This window comes from Pyrus communis, chromosome 3 (genome assembly GCF_041283825.1).
Source record: "Pyrus communis isolate YQ-2024b chromosome 3, ASM4128382v1, whole genome shotgun sequence".
Taxonomy (NCBI): Eukaryota; Viridiplantae; Streptophyta; class Magnoliopsida; order Rosales; family Rosaceae; genus Pyrus; species Pyrus communis.
Window position 1 is genome coordinate 4,883,021 of NC_142567.1, and position 17,978 is coordinate 4,900,998.

Consider the following 17,978-nt stretch of genomic DNA (forward strand, 5'->3'; position numbering starts at 1 on the left):
GTATTAACACAAAACGATTAATCGTTCATCGTCTGAGCTCTTAATGTGAAAGGCTGGGAAAGCTAAAATATACAAGGAAAGAGAATTGTGCAGAGAAAATGGAGGTTTTAGATGCACTTGCCGTTGAAGGTGGGAGAGGAGATGCGAGGAGGTTTGCTTTTACAAGATGGAAGGAGAGGAGCTGTAATCATGTGATCCCAAACTCTGGCCATCACTTGGCCATGCATTGGCAAATGTGCCTGATGAGTTTGAGGGATTAAGCAACACGCCAAGAGTGGCAATTTCCAGACATGACATGTTACACGATTTATAATTCGCACGAATATAAAATTATAAAACACGTGAATAGGATTAAACAATAAAATTTCTCCATTTTTTTAAGAGTAGTATGGGCTGTTGTATTGTTAAATTATTGTTTTTATATATTTTGTTTACTAATCAACCTATGGATTGACACGAACATGACATAAATATAAATAAGTTAACTCGATGCATACAATCCCTAATAATAAGCCAATGTCCAAAGATAAGCCTTTTGAATAAAAAAGAATGGCCACTTCCACTTCCACTTCCACTTCCACTTCCACAGCTGTAGCCTGCAAGTGAGGTGGTGGTCTCATTTGATGGTGATTTCTTCTATGTTATGTGTATCTTAATGCATTAAGATATGGTAAAGTTGCTGTCATTGAGTTGGTATAGGAGCGAACAAAGCAGGGCAGCTTACTTGGACATGGATTTACAACCATCCATCTAAAAGCCTTTGCCTTTGGGTGCAGAAGATTTGTACTTGTTTTTTGGTTTTATATGCAGATGCAGAAGATCCTGTCAGCACCAGCTCACAATGTGAAGTGGGTCTCCTAATTCTAAGTGGAAAAGTTTGGAAGATTCACAACTTGAAGTGGAAGTCCCTTCAAAGTCCTACTTATAGAGATTTTGCTATTAATGAACAAAGTAGCATATGGTCATGTAATATTCAATTTACTGAGCAAGTAAATATTCTTTTCTTCAGATGATTTTAAATTTGACGAATCAGAATTTAAAAAAAACGTGAGAAAATATTTTCTTGAATATAGTTGTCCATGTAATAAATTTAGCCTAAAGTAAATTAGAAAAATAATGTAGAACCCAATGGTTCCAAGACCCCACAAATTTTTCAATTGCTTTGCAGAACAAGGAATCAAAGGCAATGTTTAAATGTGTAGTCTTTTCCATTTATAGCATCTTTAAATATCTACAGCTAATCAAATCAATTAAAATAAAATAAAAATTCATCTCAAATAGAAAAATCCCTCCACTGACAGTCAGCTATTCAGCATGTTGTAGTTGCTGGAAATATCTCAATCGAGATTCATTCCTCTTTCCTCTCTCCCCTTTATCAAAACTGTAAAAACTCCCCCCCCCCCCGCCCCCTCTTTTTTTTTTTTTTTTTCCAATTTCATTTCCTATCAGAGCCCCAAGGATTTGATTCATGTGGAAAACATTGATAAATAAAGTTAGGGTTTTGTTGGGGTTTTCCTTGTTTTGAGGTTTGATTCTTTATTTCAAACCTTAAAATCTTGAAATCTTGGTCTGTTGGTCTCTCTGGCATCTGGGTTTCTTGAGTTTTTTTGAGTGGAAGCTAAGTAAGGTTGGCTTATGATTGGTTTACTTGCTCTGGTTTCTGGGATTTGTATGATGAGACTTTAGGGTTTAGGGTTTTTGATATATATGTGATCTTTTCAGTGTTTTTTATTGAGCAAATTGTGGTTGAATATAATGGAGTTTCGTTTTGTTCTATGATACAAGCGATATGCTAAACTGCGGACAAGGGGATTCAAACTCGGTACATAAGAGAGCACATCTTATCTTGCTAATGTGACCACGCTCACGTCTCGAAGTTTATCTGCGTAGAGAAGAAAGACTAGGGTTTTACCTGGGGTTTTGAGCTATGGGGTTATCTGGGTTTTTCCTAATATGTATGCTTCACTCTGTTGTTGCTTTGATTTGTGGAGCTTTGATGATGTTTTACTCTCATGAATTCTCTGTGTTCATCCATGGCCATGATACAGCAAGGAAGCTCCAAGGATCAACGCCTCACGACCGGCTTTTGATACGAACCGCGGATTCCTTCTCCGGTCTGCTTCTATTTGCTGTTGGATTCCTTCTTTTCATGGTTGCCTTTGTCAAGGACAACAAGTTCCAGAGCTTCTTTGCCAAGGGTTGTGTGTTGCTTCACATTTCTATGGCCATTTGGAGAGTTTACTTTGAAAAGGACCTGCAAGACCTAGCCGGAGACTGGCCAAAACAGGTCGCCGGCGACATCACATTGGCGCTTTCGTGGGCGTTACTTCTTGTGTACTCGTGGAGGGAGAAGTATGATTAGCAAAGAACTGCGGTCGCTCTGCTTCAAAATTCTGTTACTCTCTGAAGTATCTTCGGAGTTGCACATTATTCATTTGTCGGAATGGAATTGTGGTTTTGGTTCCTCGGCTTCTTGGTCATATGAAGTTGGAAATTGGAACCGTTTTGTCTAACAATGTTGAATTCTGGTAACTCCAAGAATTGCAGATAGAGAAAAATAAAGATTAGATTTCACCCTTCTGGTTAATTTATAGGTTGTTTGGATCTTGTTAATCTTGAACATGTTCTACAAACTCCCTTGTTCATTTGCAATTTTGCACATTCAATTGTGCCCCTCTTGTAAATTTCCTCACATTATAGAACAAATAAAATGATGAGAAATGCATTTACTTGTACCTTTCACTTGATTTTGCGACAACGTGTGATCAATTAATGTAATTCTTGTCTACATTTTTTTAAATTCGTAACATGGTTTTGGCAGTCTCTGCTACAATTTTATTTTGACATGGTTTTGGCAGTTTGTGCTACAATTTTATATTGACGTCAGGTTAATTTGTCTGATAAAAAAGAAAAAGAAAAAAAGAGTAAATTTGATAAAAGCTATAAAATAAAAAATAAAAAAAATTAAAAAGGAAAAGAAATGAAAGTTTTCAGCATATTTTTTGTGGGCCCACAGAGCCCAAGACAAGGGTTGACCCTTCGACTCATACACGGCCCAGTTTTAGCCTTGAAATTTTGAGCGGCCACTTTCGTCTTCAGAGAACAAACACCTTTTCTCTGCTCCCACTTTCTGCCTTCCAGAAAACGCAAAGCTTCTTCCTTTCAGCTTCTCCTCCTCCTCCTTCCTTTTCAGCGGTAAGTAATTCCTTCCTTCGCTCATACATTTCTGTCACCAATTTCGTTACCCTTCTGAGACATATTTGCTTTTCCATCCAATGAATTATGGATGTAAAGTTCCAAAATCTCTGTGGTTATGGCTGTGTTGTTGTTTGATTAGATGGGTTGCTTTACTTTTCATCTGGCTTTTCTGCTTTGCCTTTGTATTTAATATTTATAGTTTCTGTCGCTTTTGGTGAATATGTAGTATTTATGCTGGAGTTTGCTTGTAGTAACAAAGTGCCCACCATATGTTTGAAGAAATGCCCGAGTGGGTGTTGGATAAAGGAAGTGTCTTGAATCTTGATTGAAATCCTGAACTATGGTGAAAAAGTTTATTTCTTCATCTCGGTTTTTTGTTTTGGGATCCTGTGGATTTGTGCCCGTTTGGAGAAGTAGGGTTTAGGGTTTTTGCTTTTCGGGTGGTTTCTCCTCTCTTTTACATGAGCTAGTGTCTAGTGATTAGGCTAATCAGTGATTAACGTATTTTAGGGGGTGTTTTTCTATAAATTACGACGCCATATCTCTCTCTTCCATTCAATCTGTTTAGGTCTGATATGGTGTATACCATCCCTTATGAACACATGTTTAGCATCGAGGCTTCTCTGAGTCGAAGCTGATGTTCTTTGTTTTCTTTCTTGTTTTTTAATAGCATATTTCTGTTAGGTCTTCAAGAACTTTGAGAAATGGGTGGACTGCCGGCAGAAAATACTTCCTCTGCTTTGGTTTTGCAAAGGTCACAGCCTAATCAAGGATCAGCAGTCACTACTCCTTCCCTGGACACAAAGCCGAAGAAGAAGATCTGCTGTGCTTGCCCGGATACTAAGAAGCTGCGAGATGAATGCATTGTGGAACATGGTCAAGATGCTTGCACAAAATGGATCGATGCTCATCTCAAGTGCCTTCGTGCAGAGGGCTTCAATGTTTGAAATTTCCGGATGGTTAAGATAATAAATTGAAGGCTATGCTCAACAGTTTAGAAAGGAAACCATTTACTTTAGGTTTAGACATACAACATGGTAATATTTGAACGTTGGTGAATAATACAAGGAAGAAGAGCTTCTGTAGTTTTGTCTACTGTTAGATGCAACCATATTTGACTTGTATTTACTTAAATTTTACTGAGACTTACACCCTTCAAACGTTATAAAGTTGCAACATGTGAGCTTAATATATGCTATTGTCTTGGCTAATTGTAAGGCTCGCTTGAATTAGTTTATCATTCAAATATTCGTAAATTCCTTGATGAACTAATGCCTTGCTAACCTCTTATTCACGAGGACTTGCATAAATAAACATACACGCCTAGTTGGTGTTGTCTCAATCGAATCATGCGATGTCATTGTCACGTGGCTATGTGTTTCATGTAAATTCCTTTCCCTAGTCACACCACCCGTACAGTGAAATGGGATTTCTAATTCTGCGGTTTTTGCCATTCGTTTTGGTGGCTCAAAGGAAGAGCAAAAGGATTCAAAACATCTTCAAATGCTAAATAAATTGATTGCGCATTCTAATCATCTCCCATTTAATTCCAATCCCAAGATCAAAGGGGTTTCAAATAAGAACATATTGGACATATCCGTCATCTTTTATTTCATTTTTATATAACGGTGTTAACTGAAGGATAATTAAACATCAAACCTCAGATGAAAGGGTAAATTAAACTACTTGAGCTATAAGACCATCGTTATCCATAATATTGTATGCAAGAATACATCTATTACATTCCTATCTGCAATTCCTTGATTAATTGCAGCTATGATGTGAAGCAAAATTATGGTTAGGGGGAAAATAAAATGGAATTAATAGAGCCAAAGCATGTATTCTAATAATATCATTTCATAACATCACAAGGCCACGAACATGGCGATTACATGACACAACCAGAGAAACATAAACATATGAGTGACAGGTTTTCACAGACACTACATGTCACTCAACAGACACAAATACTATAAACAAACCAAAGACAAAGCCACAACGTTGTTTTCCCACAAACACTTTATTCGTTTACATCTTTAATTTGTTTGTATGGGTTTAGTGACCACAGGTGCAGTTCACACATAAGCAGACTGTGCCACACTTGCACTTTCCATCGTTCTCGGCGGCAGGAGCATCCACGACGACGGTGTCCATGGAGCTGCAAAATTAATCAAAACTCCCCACAATTAGTCTTAAGGAAACGAAGAGAAGAAAAGTTAATTCTTAGAATGTATTGAAGTTTATGACAAAAGTACCGGTTCTCAGTCTCAACGATCACCAAGTCGTAGCTGTTTCCCTTCTTCCTGCGATTTAAAAAATTGGCATGTTAAAGCTTTGAAGGCATGTATGCACCAATTAGATCGAAAAAAATGAATCTGAAACAGGAGATCTTCAACGTCAAGAAGAGAAATACCACATACTAGAGCTAAATCATTTCAGTTAAGCCCTCCATCAGTTATTTAATTCGCATTAAGCAAGTAAATACCCTATATAATCTTGTTATTAAGCGAGTAAACTACTAGTTGGCAACCCTAGTCGAAAACAATTATCAAACCCTTTCTATTGGAGAAAGATTTAGGTGTCACCGAGGATATATCACCATATTCCTATAGCACATATCACGTTTCTTGATTTGATTAGCACTATAGCTAGGGTTTAGTCTTCAGTGATACATCCATGGTGCCATACCTCTTTATACAGAAGAAAGACTTTCATAACACAAATACACCGTCATCGTAATATCTCATGCTAATCACGACAACAGTAGATTCATGTCATGAAAGTTGCTCTCTTATATACAGAGCAAGCTGAGTTCAAGCAGTACTAGCTATGAGCAAGATTTAGTCATGCAAGATTTACAGATCCATAACTAAACTGATAAAGAAGCATTACGTGCACTGGGAGCTGTCAGCACAGTCGCAGTTGTCGCACTTGCCCGACATGTTGCAGATGAACTTAGAACTTGGAACTGAAGTGTGTTTTAGGTTTTTGCTTGCTGTATCTCCAATCTGCACCATCGTCCTGAATTTATAGATGCACGGAGAGGGAAGGAGCAAGGGTGCTAGTTGCTGAGAGGTGGGGCCTACAGTGGACAGTAAGGTGTAGGTGGGGGCCTCGAGGCATGAGGGAAGCACACGTCTCCCGAGAAACGTCCGAAGGAATCTTGATAATGGAGGGCTTGGTCTGCTATCCTCCTCTCGTGTCAACTTCAGTTCTCTTTTTCACAAGATGACCAAATCACTTCGTGCACACATATTGAGATATGAATTGAGATATGTATCTCTCTCTCACTCTCAAGTTCTTAACTCATGAATTGGGAAAAGATTATAGATTAATTGTTATCCCTAAAGCTCTTAGTTTGTAGTATAATTAATGGAGATGAGCATGCACTTTGGCCCTTATAAAAGACAGTTGGGAGAAACTTGCATGTAATCGAGGATATCTCTCTTTCTAAATCTCTCATAAAGTGATCAAGGATATCTCCAAAGACTCGGTTTTTTTTAAACTATTTTTGAACGAGTTAAAACTTTTTTAATGTGATCAAATATCGTAGAAGCACACATGCATGCTTCTTCAAGAAATATTTTCAAGTGCTTTTTTAACAAACTTATATTATTATTTTTCAATAGTAAAGCACTTCTAGCAAATTCATAAATGATGTCAAGTGCTTCATGCATAAGTACTTAATTAGTAGCAAATGTTCAGTTTATTGGAGATAATAACTGGCAAGGCGAGGTCGGATATGCCCTCCTGCAGTCCATACTTCCAAAATAACCCCATCCCCCATCCTCCCCACTCCATCCCATTCGGCATGGGTTTGGGAAATTGAATCATCTGTATTTTATTGACAGAGATTATATGCAGCAAATTGAAACCGCTTTAGGAGCACCAAAAATTTACTAGTGGATTATGCTTCTTTTTTCTTTTATTTTTTCAGCCTTAATGTTCATTGTGATTACTAATTAGATATAGTACAAAAATTACAGGAATATTAAAACTTAAAAGGTTGTACTACCTTATAGGCTTATACGCATGTAAAAGCACAAATTCCCACGAAGTTTTCACCATCCAAGTGTTTAGAGAACTTGTCAAATTTGGCATCGAATTCAAGAGACGAGAACATATCTGCTAAACTTGGAACAAACCAACAAAAGCTGGCCTAAAGAGAAAATAGTTGGTAATTTGCTCCTCACTTATTCGCATCGATTCTTTCTCTTGAGACCATTAATCTTTAAACAAAAGTGCTATATATTTTTGTCCTAGTTTAAATCACATATTTGTACCATATTTCTAATAAAGATAGACCCACACATATATTGATAGCTTTGAATTGAATAGCTTTGCATTTTGGATTCTTGTAAGTTTTTATAATCTAAGGGCTTTTATATAGGCCAAAATTTTGCTACAAGCCATTTGTTTTTCTTCAAATTAAGGAACTTGGAGCACAAAATAACAAGTTAGTTATGTGACAGTGTTCTAGTACCACAAAATAATTTTTTTACATAAGAAAAAGATCAATCATAGAAATGGTACTCGATATCACAAAGTTTTTGAAATTAAACAACTTAAATCTTGAATAACTTAAAATTAGACAATCATATATATACCAACTTTGTTGTGTTTAATATTTCTTTTAAGGTGATTTTACATTAATGAAGAAAATAAAAAAAGTTCTTGGTGACTTTCAAAGCAATTGCTTCTCCGAGTAGCCAGCGTTGCTTTCAAACATTTTTCAGAGGAAGTATAGCCTTACATTCCCATGTACATTATTTTTCCATCTTTTTATCTACAAGTAGGGAAGAAAGATATATATATATATATATATATATATATATATATATATATATGTTCCTGTCCTCCTCATACTCCACTTTCTGTTTAACAGTCTTGCCCTTTTAAGGTTATCATTTTGAAAACATGTGAGGATCAAATGCATGTTGGCCACAATATAATATTAGTTTATGTTCAAATGCTTAAAATATTTGACAACTTAATAAACTAATATTTTAGGTTGGTTTTGCTTTATTAAATTATCAAATATTTTAAGTCTTTGAATATAAACTATTATAATCTTATAGCTATTATGCATTTCGTTCCTCCTAAGCCTTAAAAATGAGGACTTCAGGTGAGCAAGACTCTTCTGTTTAAACCCTGTCCAAAGCAAAGTTTGTAGGTGTAGTTTGTGAATTTAAAGGGACCAAAAAAGAAATAAACGTTCACCCAAAAAAAAAAAAAAAAAAAAAAAAAGAAATAAACAAAAAAGGCTCAAAATTCTTAAGGTTAACATTTGATTATGGTTAAAATTTCCGACATCTTTTTTATTAAGGCTCACTAAATATTTTGTCATCTTCATACGAATTATTGATACATATAATCAATAAATATCCTACTTTTAAAAAAATAAAAATAAAATTGATTCGTGGCGGAGAAAGCTATATATGAAATCGGATTTTGGATTTTTCAATGTGATTGGTCGTTGTTAATGGAAAACTGGAAACTGACATGAGCAACTAAACCCACTCATTCTCATATGAGATCGAGGCCGTTCATCCCTTGACTTCATCAACGGTTCATAAATAATTTATTTTTGCCTGGTTGGTCTTTAGGATTGGATTATAACGAATAACTTCCTATATGTTTTGAGTGCACTGAACACGAGACAAATAAAATTGTCTTATAATCTTATTTATTTATTTATTTTATTTTATTTATAAGTTTAATGGAGACAGATTAGGTGAGAGATCATCTCTTCGGCAATGATTGTGTGCGAGACACCTATCCTCCTATAAAAGTGAGAACCCATAATGACCAAATGATCAACGAAACTGATAACAAGGACAAAATGAAATGACACGAGCATGAGCATAGGCAACAAAATTTGGAACCGTAGACCACTAGTGATAAGCATACCTATCTGTTCTAAATGAGGCTAAAGATCTGCAACCTAATTTCCTTCTTGATAAATATGGGTACATATAAACCACATTTGACAAAGTCGCCATAAACAATTCTACCAATCTACCATAAGGAACCAAGGGATTGCATTAGGAGTCTTGAAAAGATAATGCGGGTTCTTACATGTAAGAAACAATTCCATATTGTAGAAATTACAGTTTGACGTCCCTTTAGGAACACAATATGGGTGGAAAATAAGAAGTTGATGCGTGTGAAAAATCTTTTTGGCTTAAATGTTAAAATGGTCCTTGTGTTAGATGTAACATCCCGTCCCGGGATTTTTAAAACGTACACTGAAATTACGATTTTACCCCTAGTTGTTATTTTTACGTGTAGTTTTGTGTTGTGTGGTGTGTAGGACCACACACACACACCCACACACTCCTACACCTCGTCTCACTCCCCCGGGATTCCCTCATTCCCTGTCTCTTCTCTGTCTTTTCCCTGTCTCTCTCTCACTCTCCCCGAGTTCTTCTTCTTCTTCCTTCTGCAAACACACAAACACACTCAAACCTTCACCAATCAAGAAACCAAGACCACCACCGTGCTCGTGAGGCTGAGAGGAGTCCAGTGGTGCCATTTTCAGGTAAGGATATCGTTGTTTTCACGTCGTTTCGACGAGGTCCGATTTGAACACTGTTCATGCAAGATTAATCTAGCTTGTTTTAGGAAATTCTAAGCTTGTAGTGGTGTTTGTGAGGTTCCTAGGAGCTTGGGAGTAGTTCGTTGGACGAGTTTGGACGTCGGGAAGGCTAGGTTCGAAAGTTGGCCGAGTTTTGACCTTGAAAACAGGTATGATCTAGCAATTTTTAGGCCTTGAAACTAGTCTATCGTGATTCTACTAGTCCTAAGCTTCATTTTGGCTTTTGAATCGTGAAAAATGGTTGAGAAACGAAGGAGAAAACAAGGTTTGAAATTTTTCCAGTTTTCCGGCGACGGCGGCGGCGCCGGCGACGGCGACTGGCCGGAGAAGGAAGGGGAATATTCCGTTAAGTTTAACGGAATATTCCTAACGGCAGTGACGGCGTCAGTTAGGGAATATTCCGTCAGGTTAACGGAATATTCCTGACGGCGTCAGTTGACGCCGTCAGTGTGCAGTGCACGTGACTGCGCGTGGGGGCGCGTGGGTCAGTGACTGTTCAGGCGCGTGGGGGCGCGTGCGTGGTCCAAAAATTATTTTAAAAATATGGGTGTGATCCTGAGGTTGTGTAGATCACGTTGGTATATTCAATTGTCCAATTTGAGCAATGTATGAGAAGTTATTACGAGAAGTTGCTTAGGTGCTTTTAAATTAATGTTTTCGTAACTTTGTCGCGTATAGGTGATTCGTTTCCCGAGGACGAACGTTCACATTCGAGGCAGGGGGGCTACGACCCTTCTAATTACCAGTGAGTGGGCTTTTGTTTTCCGTATATACCTATATACAGTTATATTCCCAGAAATTAAATAGAAAATGTTATTTGTTTTATGCCATGCATCATATGAATGTTGTTTGCGCATCATCGCATGTATTAGTAATGGCATACATATATATATAAATGTGTATTTGCTGCTGTGGACGCACAGGTGAGTGCCAGGTAAGCGGTGTTCACGTTATTATGCATTCCTGTTTATTATGCAATAGTAGTTTGAAATGCTTAGAGAGCTCATAATCTGCACCCCGGTGTTAGTGCTCCCGCCCAGGGCCAGGGCATAGTCCTTCACGTGATGTTCACCCGCACCACACGCTCGTCTTGGATCCAAGTTAGGTGCAAGCCTTGTCGTACAGACCACATTAGGTGGTTCCGACTCGTAGGTGACCGCGATTCTTCGCATAGTCTTCACGTGATCGTAGCACTAGAGCGTATATATATTACACCCAGTCTTGTCGTACAGACCACGTTAGGTGGTTCCGACTCGTGTGCAGATTCAGATGTTGAGTTGAGCGTGGAGCTCTATCTACAGCCGTACAGGTCACGTTAGGTGACTCCCGGCTGCCAGTTTATATGTGATTGATGTGAATTACGCTTGAGCATTTACATTTGATTATGAGATTCTGTTGTGTCATATTCTCAAGCATGAATGGCATATTGTGAGCATAAATGGCATATGTGGAGCATGATTGACATACCTATACATACGTATATATGTTCATTTTCTGGGAAGTATACAGGTTTTACGGCGAGGGGTTAGAATGTATTTTGCTAAAGAGTTTTCAAAGAACTTTGTTTTTGCCCACTCACGCTTTTGTTTTTGCGCCCCTCCAGGTTCTAGTGGTCTAGCAAGTTCGGTGGTTTATCCCAGAGGGCGTCCCGGCATTTCTGACAGACACTCACCATTGTAGGGTCACCTTCGGGTGTACATATGTCGTATCTTTTCCTTTTGGACTGTTGTAGACTTGCTCTGAATTGTGTCTCACATACACTAGTACTTTGTATGCTATTAGGTTTTTAATTATTCGTACTTTTATATTACCTTCTTATTAGCTTCCGCACGCGCACATGGTTACGTCACCTTCGGGTGACGGCCAGCACGCCCTGATCTCGGTCGGGGTGTGTCATTAGAGCTATTTGGCAAATTTAGTTTTCATGTTTTCAATTTGGGCAACTTAGTCCTCATGTTTATCTCCGTTAGTCAAATAAGGTTATTCCATTAAATTTTTATTAGAAAATTGGCTTAAATGTCACAATGGTCACTGTGTTTTAGTCATTTGGTCAATTGGTCCCGTATTTTCAATTTGGCCAATTTTGTTGTATCCCACATCGCCCGTGAGGGTGTGGTCTTTGGGCCTTATATGCCCATGCCTGGTGGTACCTTTCAGAGAGGCCTTTTGGAGCTGCGACTTGCAAAAACAAAACCGTGCGGTAGCCCTGCTGTCTGCGACCTAGTCCAAGGCAGGGAATGCCAAAGCGGACAATATCTTTGCGAGGGAGACCGGGATGTGACAATTTGGTATCAGAGCCAGACTCACGGTCGTGGTGTGTCGACGAGGACGTCGGGCTCCCTAAGGGGGGTGGATTGTTGTATCCCACATCGCCCGTGAGGGCGTGGTCTTTGGGCCTTATATGTCCATGCCTGGTGGTACCTTTCAGAGAGGCCTTTTGGAGCTGCGGCTTGCAAAAACAAAACCGTGCGGTAGCCCTGCTGTCTGCGACCTAGTCCAGGGCAGGGAATGCCAAAGCGGACAATATCTTTGCGAGGGAGACCGGGATGTGACAAATTTGGTCTTTGTATTTATCGCTGTTAGCCAATTAAGGACATTCCATCTCTATTAAAAAATTCGTAGATTATTATACTTATTTATAAAATTATCTATTTGATTTAAAATAGTTAAAAATGAAATAAAATTAAAAAGCTAAAAGAAAAATTATTCTCCTCCCAACTCCCCGACCTCCTCCCCAACACTCTTTCTTCTCCCAATTTTCTTACCCGCACCCCCCCCCCCCGACCCAATTTTCTATGTCACAACCTTAATAATTTTTAGATTGGAAGTTTTATCTCTTATATGTGTTATTTTTCATTGATTTTCATTTTTTCTGTAAATTTAAATAAAGAGAAATGATAATACATGTCTTTCTCAATTGCAGTTTCTATTATACAGTCGGAGACAAGGTGGTCGGAATTAATTTCTTGAGACTTCTATTTTAATTGAAAATATTTTTTCTGTAATAGGTTATAATATTTTTATAAATTTACTCTCCTAAAAGTATTTTGGTCAATTCACATTAATAGATTATTTACAAGAAAATTAGGAGTAGGTTGTAACAGATGGCGAATGAGGGCTTGCGACGATGGTAGAGGAGGGATCAACTGAAGCGACGACCGAGGGATCAACATAATCGACGGTTGATGTTGGCGAAGATGTGGCCATTTTGGGATGTCACTTTCGAGGTTGAAAATATTTTGATATGGATGTGTGGCAACGATTTAGAACTATTGTATATCCCAAGTTCTATTGGGCCGTGCGCATGAAGTGAGTCGCATTGAAGTTGAAGGGTTCTCTTTACACCCAAAACTCCTCTCTAGACACCTAGCCCATACCTTATCCGAATTTCTACTTTTTAATCTACACTTGAAAACTTTTTTTTTTTTTTTAAGAAACGATAACATCTACACTAAGGAGGTGGAAGAGTGAGTTAAGCCTTATAATGAGCTAGCAATAATATGGTTCAAATTCGCCTATGGCTAGAAACGAACCTATGACCTCTCACGTACAAGTGAATAGGAATATTACTAGATCGTAGTACTAAGTGACAATCTATAATTTAAAACCTTAGACCAAAAAATAGAATAAGCAATCATTTAGCTTCAACCTTCCTTATTTGTATCTATTTTTGTTCTGTACAACTCTCCATATCAAGGCGCCAACGCAAGGAGGAGAAGGAAATAGAGTTTGAATCACTAACCATGTTCCCCAAATAAGCAAAACTCTATCCTCCTACACCTTATGATTCCCAAACATCCTTATCTCATTTCCATCCAACTTAAATTAACTCGATTCTTGCTGCTGGTGAAACATATGATGGGTGGACATATAAATGTTGAAATGCCTTTATAAGTCTTTTCGGTTCCCAAAAGGATGGACTGCCATGATTTGGCCACCAATTGGACACTTTTATTAAAAAAAAAAAACCTTAAATTATAATATGTGCATCATTTTTTTTCCAAGTAAACATATTAACCTTAGCAGCTATTCATCTTGCAGTGTGTAATAGTAACAGGTATGGTTATACTTTTGCAGTAGCCAAAAAAAAAAATTAGGAAGTGATTTTCTCACTCAATTTTTTTCTTCTACATACTTTTTTCATAGCGAAGGTTGAATTACTCAAAACAAAATGAATGGACAAAAATATATTAAAAAAAATGAAAATAGAAAACCGAGAGTTTAAGAATCGCTACAGTAAAAATTTCTCACTTTGTTACTTTATCAATTCCTACCTTTGTGCTTACCAGCAAAAAAAGCCGACCTTTTTCCTTTTGTAAATCAGCAAAAAATGCCTACCCTTTTCTTTTGCTAATCAGCAAGTAATATTTTCTTTTTATTTAAAAAATCTCTTTTTTAGCTTCAATCCCAAGTTTGGTTGGGATCCTCTACACCCATCCTACACTTCAGCCTCACAGTTCTATCCCTTAACAGCTGCCACGTCAACACCATGACCCACACTCACTCAAATGTTAAATTTCCATTGGCAGTTAGAAGAAACTGGTAGCTTAAGGGATTCGGATCCCTTCCGGACCCAAAGGAATTGAGCTCAAGGATCAAATGATCCGGGCCATTGAAATTTGATCTAACATCTACAATTATTATAACTTTGAGAAGACTCCCTGTTTGTAGCCGTTGGATCAAATTTCAGTGGTCTGGATCATTTGATGAGTAGGCTCAGTTCTTTTAGGTCCGGAGAGGACCTAATTTTGCATCCTAAGTGTTTTTGTTTTTTTTTTTCCACATCAGGTGGGACCCACCAAGAAGGAGAAGAATATAAAGGGCATAGTACAAGCCAACCCAGATTCTGTGTGTTTTTTTTTTTCCCATTAGAAGCAGGTAATGTCCCCCATAAGGGAGTCCTGCACTGGAACTATGCCCTGCCCCTGCTTCTAGACACCCTAAACATTAGGAATTTCTAAGTGGAGTTGTTCCCTACCCTACTTTGTTTCTGCCCCCTTCGTGCTTTTAGTATTTTTATTTTTGTTTCTAATTAGGCTCCAGATTTGCACCTGTTAGTTTCTCATGGATTATCCCCAAGTTTTATAGTAGAACTTAGGTATTCCTATGCTCGGCATGCATTTCCCTAGCAGTTTCTTTGGATATTTAGAAAGCAAAACCATCCATGAAAGTTCTACACCAACACCCACAATTGCATAGGCTACGCGGGCCTGTTTGCTTATAAAAAAGTAGCATGCTTGCCGCTGGTCTGAAGTCAGAGGTTGGGTATGAACAAAAGAAGCAAAGATGAAGAAAAGCGAAGGAAACAAGTTTATTAAATTTTCTAGCAAAATTGATAAAGCCACAAGGAAAACAAAGAAAATCCTAAAGACTACCTAGAAGACTACTCTTCAGCAGCTTAGGCATCCTACGATCATGGTCGCCGCATTATCCGGCGCTTCACCCCCAGCTGCTCTAGCCTGGGCATCAACGTCTCCAACTACTTCACCAATGGAAACCTTGAAAATAGAAGCAAGCAAGTCTTCTGGAGAAATAGAGAAGGTCTTGAAGTCTTTCCCAGCAAACTCAAAGTTAGATGGCCTACGAAAAAGATGGTCTACATAACCCAGCTTGTGGAAATCAGCTTGACTTTGAGCAAGCGAAGTCTCCAGCCCAACCTTTTCACTATTCAGCTACTCATTATCCTCGAGTAGACTGACACGGACGCACTGCAGCTCATCCATTTCCTTCCTAAGACTTTTGTTGATCTTTAAAGCACCTTGGAGTTCCAACACTTGGGGTTCAAGCCTATCAACGACCTTCTTGAAGTGGATCACTTGATTATAAGCAGCAATCAACTCTTTATCCTTTGCGTAAGCAACAGTGGAAAACTTGGAGACGGCACACTCAAGGTCTTGAATATGAGGTATGTAACATCCAATCTCATTCTCTGCACTTTCATACTTAACTTGGAACGCATCAAGCCTAGTCTTCAAATCCATGATCTTTTGGCGAGCGATCTCAAGTTGCAGAGAAGTGGAGGCAGAGATATTAGCCCTTTGAAAACAGCAAGCTCAGATTCCAACCTCTTGATCTTTTCGGTTGAGGAATAAGCTTCGGCTGCCATAGTCTTTGCCACCGCCTTGGCTGCCTTGGTATCCTATTGGTTAAGGATCATAGACTCGGCTGCCAGAATCGCTATTTTCTAGCAAGCAAAACAGTCATCCTATACTCGGTCGTATGCTTCGCAAAGGAACTTGGGCAAACAACACTTTTAACGCCATCACCAAACTTGGCATACGTATCCATATCTTCAAGTAGATTTGGTTTTAAGAGTGCATAAATCTCAATAGCTTTCCCGGAAACAAGCTTGGTATATTTCTCACAACTGCCCACGTGAACAGTCTCATTTTTCTTAGCAAGTGAATCAATCTCAAAAGCGAAAATAGTGGATTTTGGCGCCACTTTAGTAGCAGAGTCCACCTTGTCGCTATTCATAGTAGCAAGTCTCTCCAAAGGTAAACCAGACTTAGCCCCCATTGACGTTTTGGCATAAATTTTGGCACTGGGGCATGACATAACTTCTACGCTGAGCAATCCTATCAGTAATCGAATTAGCCACCTTTAAAACTACAGGCGTCATTGGCGCATATCTAGCAACCTCGTCTTTCTTCCCTTTGGAAGAAGTCAAGTCAATCACAAGCCCGGGGGCAGTTGATGAACCCTCTCGAGCAGCGGAATAAATCTTTGGCTTTTTCTCAGCTGGCATCTCTTGAGCAGGCAGGGAAGATCTTTTTTTCCCACCTTCATTTGCGGCGGGCTCTACAACGGTGATCGGACGAGCTAGTGTCTCCGCCTTAATCCATTTTATCTCTTATCGCGGGGGTAGCCCATCTTTCTCTCGATGAAGTGGACTACGCAGTCAACATCACTCTCAGTACTCAAAAGGGATACCTAGTGCAACATACATCTTCATCATATCAGGGGAAGTCTTAGGAGTCGAGCCGAATTTCGAATCTACAAGAGCAAAGAAAGACAATTAGTAAATCAAAAAGCATCTTGGCCAAAACACAAAACAACGGAGGGAATAAGCAATCTACTTGCTGGAGATGAAAACCGTCAGAACACGCAGCTTAGGGGAAGAACCAGACTCTCATTCTCCACCTATCTCCAAAGTCTCCTTGCCCCAGTCATGATCTCCCTTGCTCGAATGGTCAAAGAACCTATGGCGGGATCGCATCGCCCAACCCTCTCGATGTGGCCTATGTTAAAGAAGTATTAGAATTTGTTGACAGTTAGATCCAAGTCAAAGAATTGGCTTAGATTGAAGAACCCTACCATCATACGAACCACATTAGGAGAACATTGAGTGGAGGCACACTTCATGGAGCAGAACACTTCTTGGAAGAAACGCGGCATAGGGAAAGACCCGTCTTGGCAATACAACAGCGGTACACCATCATCTCCCTTGTGGCTTGAAGAAGACATGCTCGAAAAAAATCTACAAAGATGTGAGGAAAATTCGTTAGATGGCTGCACAACAAAAAAAAAAAAAAAGACAGTCTGTGTTCCAGGCCTTATAGCCCAAGACCGCATAACCCAGCAGCAACGCCAGGCCCCACTCCACTCAGCCCAATAAGCTTCTCGACCCAAATCAGAAGCAAAAGGTAGGCGCCCTAACGCACATCTAAGCCCATTCAGGCGGGCTAAGCGCAGTGGCCCGCATACCTAGAAACTAGGCCTCTTTCTCTCTCTTCTCATGCACGGGCCCGAGCCTAGAAAAAAAAATGAAAAAGAAAAAAGGCCTGAGCCTCATCGACCCAATCCACTAACCTAGCTCGTGCCAAGTCCAGCTCAGCACCTATCAGCTCGGCCCGCGCTGAGTTGCACTTGGCCCAACCAACCATTGTCGCACCAAGCAGCCCTACGACAGCAACCATGTCGTGGCATCCCAACCAATTTTTCACTCTTTCTTGACCTCCGTCGAGACAAATTTCAAGCCCTGAGGTTCCCAAAAATTACAAAGACGAGGAAAAATTAAACTTTTCTTACCTTGGTGCGGTGTGAAGACAAAGAAAGCAACGAAAGATGGTCATTTGCACGAGCAAGTGTAGAAGATTGCTAGGGGAGATGGAACAAATATCCTCTAGCCTTCTCTCTCTTGTAAGGTAGAATAAATTGCTCTCTGAAGTTGATTTAATAA

At 39.1% G+C, this 17,978-nt stretch overlaps 2 protein-coding genes and 1 pseudogene across 5 annotated transcripts; 2 read left to right on the top strand and 1 right to left on the bottom strand.

Annotated features, from left to right (window-relative positions):
- Positions 1 to 1,379: 1,379 nt before the first annotated feature.
- On the top strand, positions 1,380 to 2,735 carry LOC137716352 (uncharacterized). 2 transcript variants are annotated; one of them, XM_088690723.1, is made up of 2 exons: positions 1,380 to 1,955; positions 2,049 to 2,735. In XM_088690723.1, the coding sequence occupies exons 1-2, from the start codon at positions 1,928 to 1,930 to the stop codon at positions 2,360 to 2,362; spliced, it is 342 nt and encodes a 113-aa protein (XP_088546849.1). In that variant the 5' UTR covers positions 1,380 to 1,927; the 3' UTR covers positions 2,363 to 2,735. The 2 variants fall into 2 exon arrangements, with proteins under 2 accessions (XP_088546849.1, XP_088546848.1); XM_088690722.1 differs by having other exon boundaries at positions 1,383 to 1,627; positions 1,786 to 2,735.
- Positions 2,736 to 3,039: 304 nt separating this feature from the next.
- On the top strand, positions 3,040 to 4,409 carry LOC137715089 (cytochrome c oxidase copper chaperone 2). Of its 3 annotated transcripts, none has more exons than XM_068454310.2 (2): positions 3,040 to 3,195; positions 3,869 to 4,409. In XM_068454310.2, the coding sequence occupies exon 2, from the start codon at positions 3,903 to 3,905 to the stop codon at positions 4,143 to 4,145; it is 243 nt and encodes an 80-aa protein (XP_068310411.1). In that variant the 5' UTR covers positions 3,040 to 3,195; positions 3,869 to 3,902; the 3' UTR covers positions 4,146 to 4,409. The 3 variants fall into 3 exon arrangements, with proteins under 3 accessions (XP_068310411.1, XP_068310412.1, XP_068310415.1); XM_068454311.2 differs by having other exon boundaries at positions 3,053 to 3,195; positions 3,883 to 4,409; XM_068454314.2 differs by having other exon boundaries at positions 3,053 to 3,195; positions 3,892 to 4,409.
- An 11,059-nt stretch (positions 4,410 to 15,468) lies between these two features.
- On the bottom strand, positions 15,469 to 16,084 carry LOC148697791 (uncharacterized; annotated as a pseudogene).
- Positions 16,085 to 17,978: the final 1,894 nt, after the last annotated feature.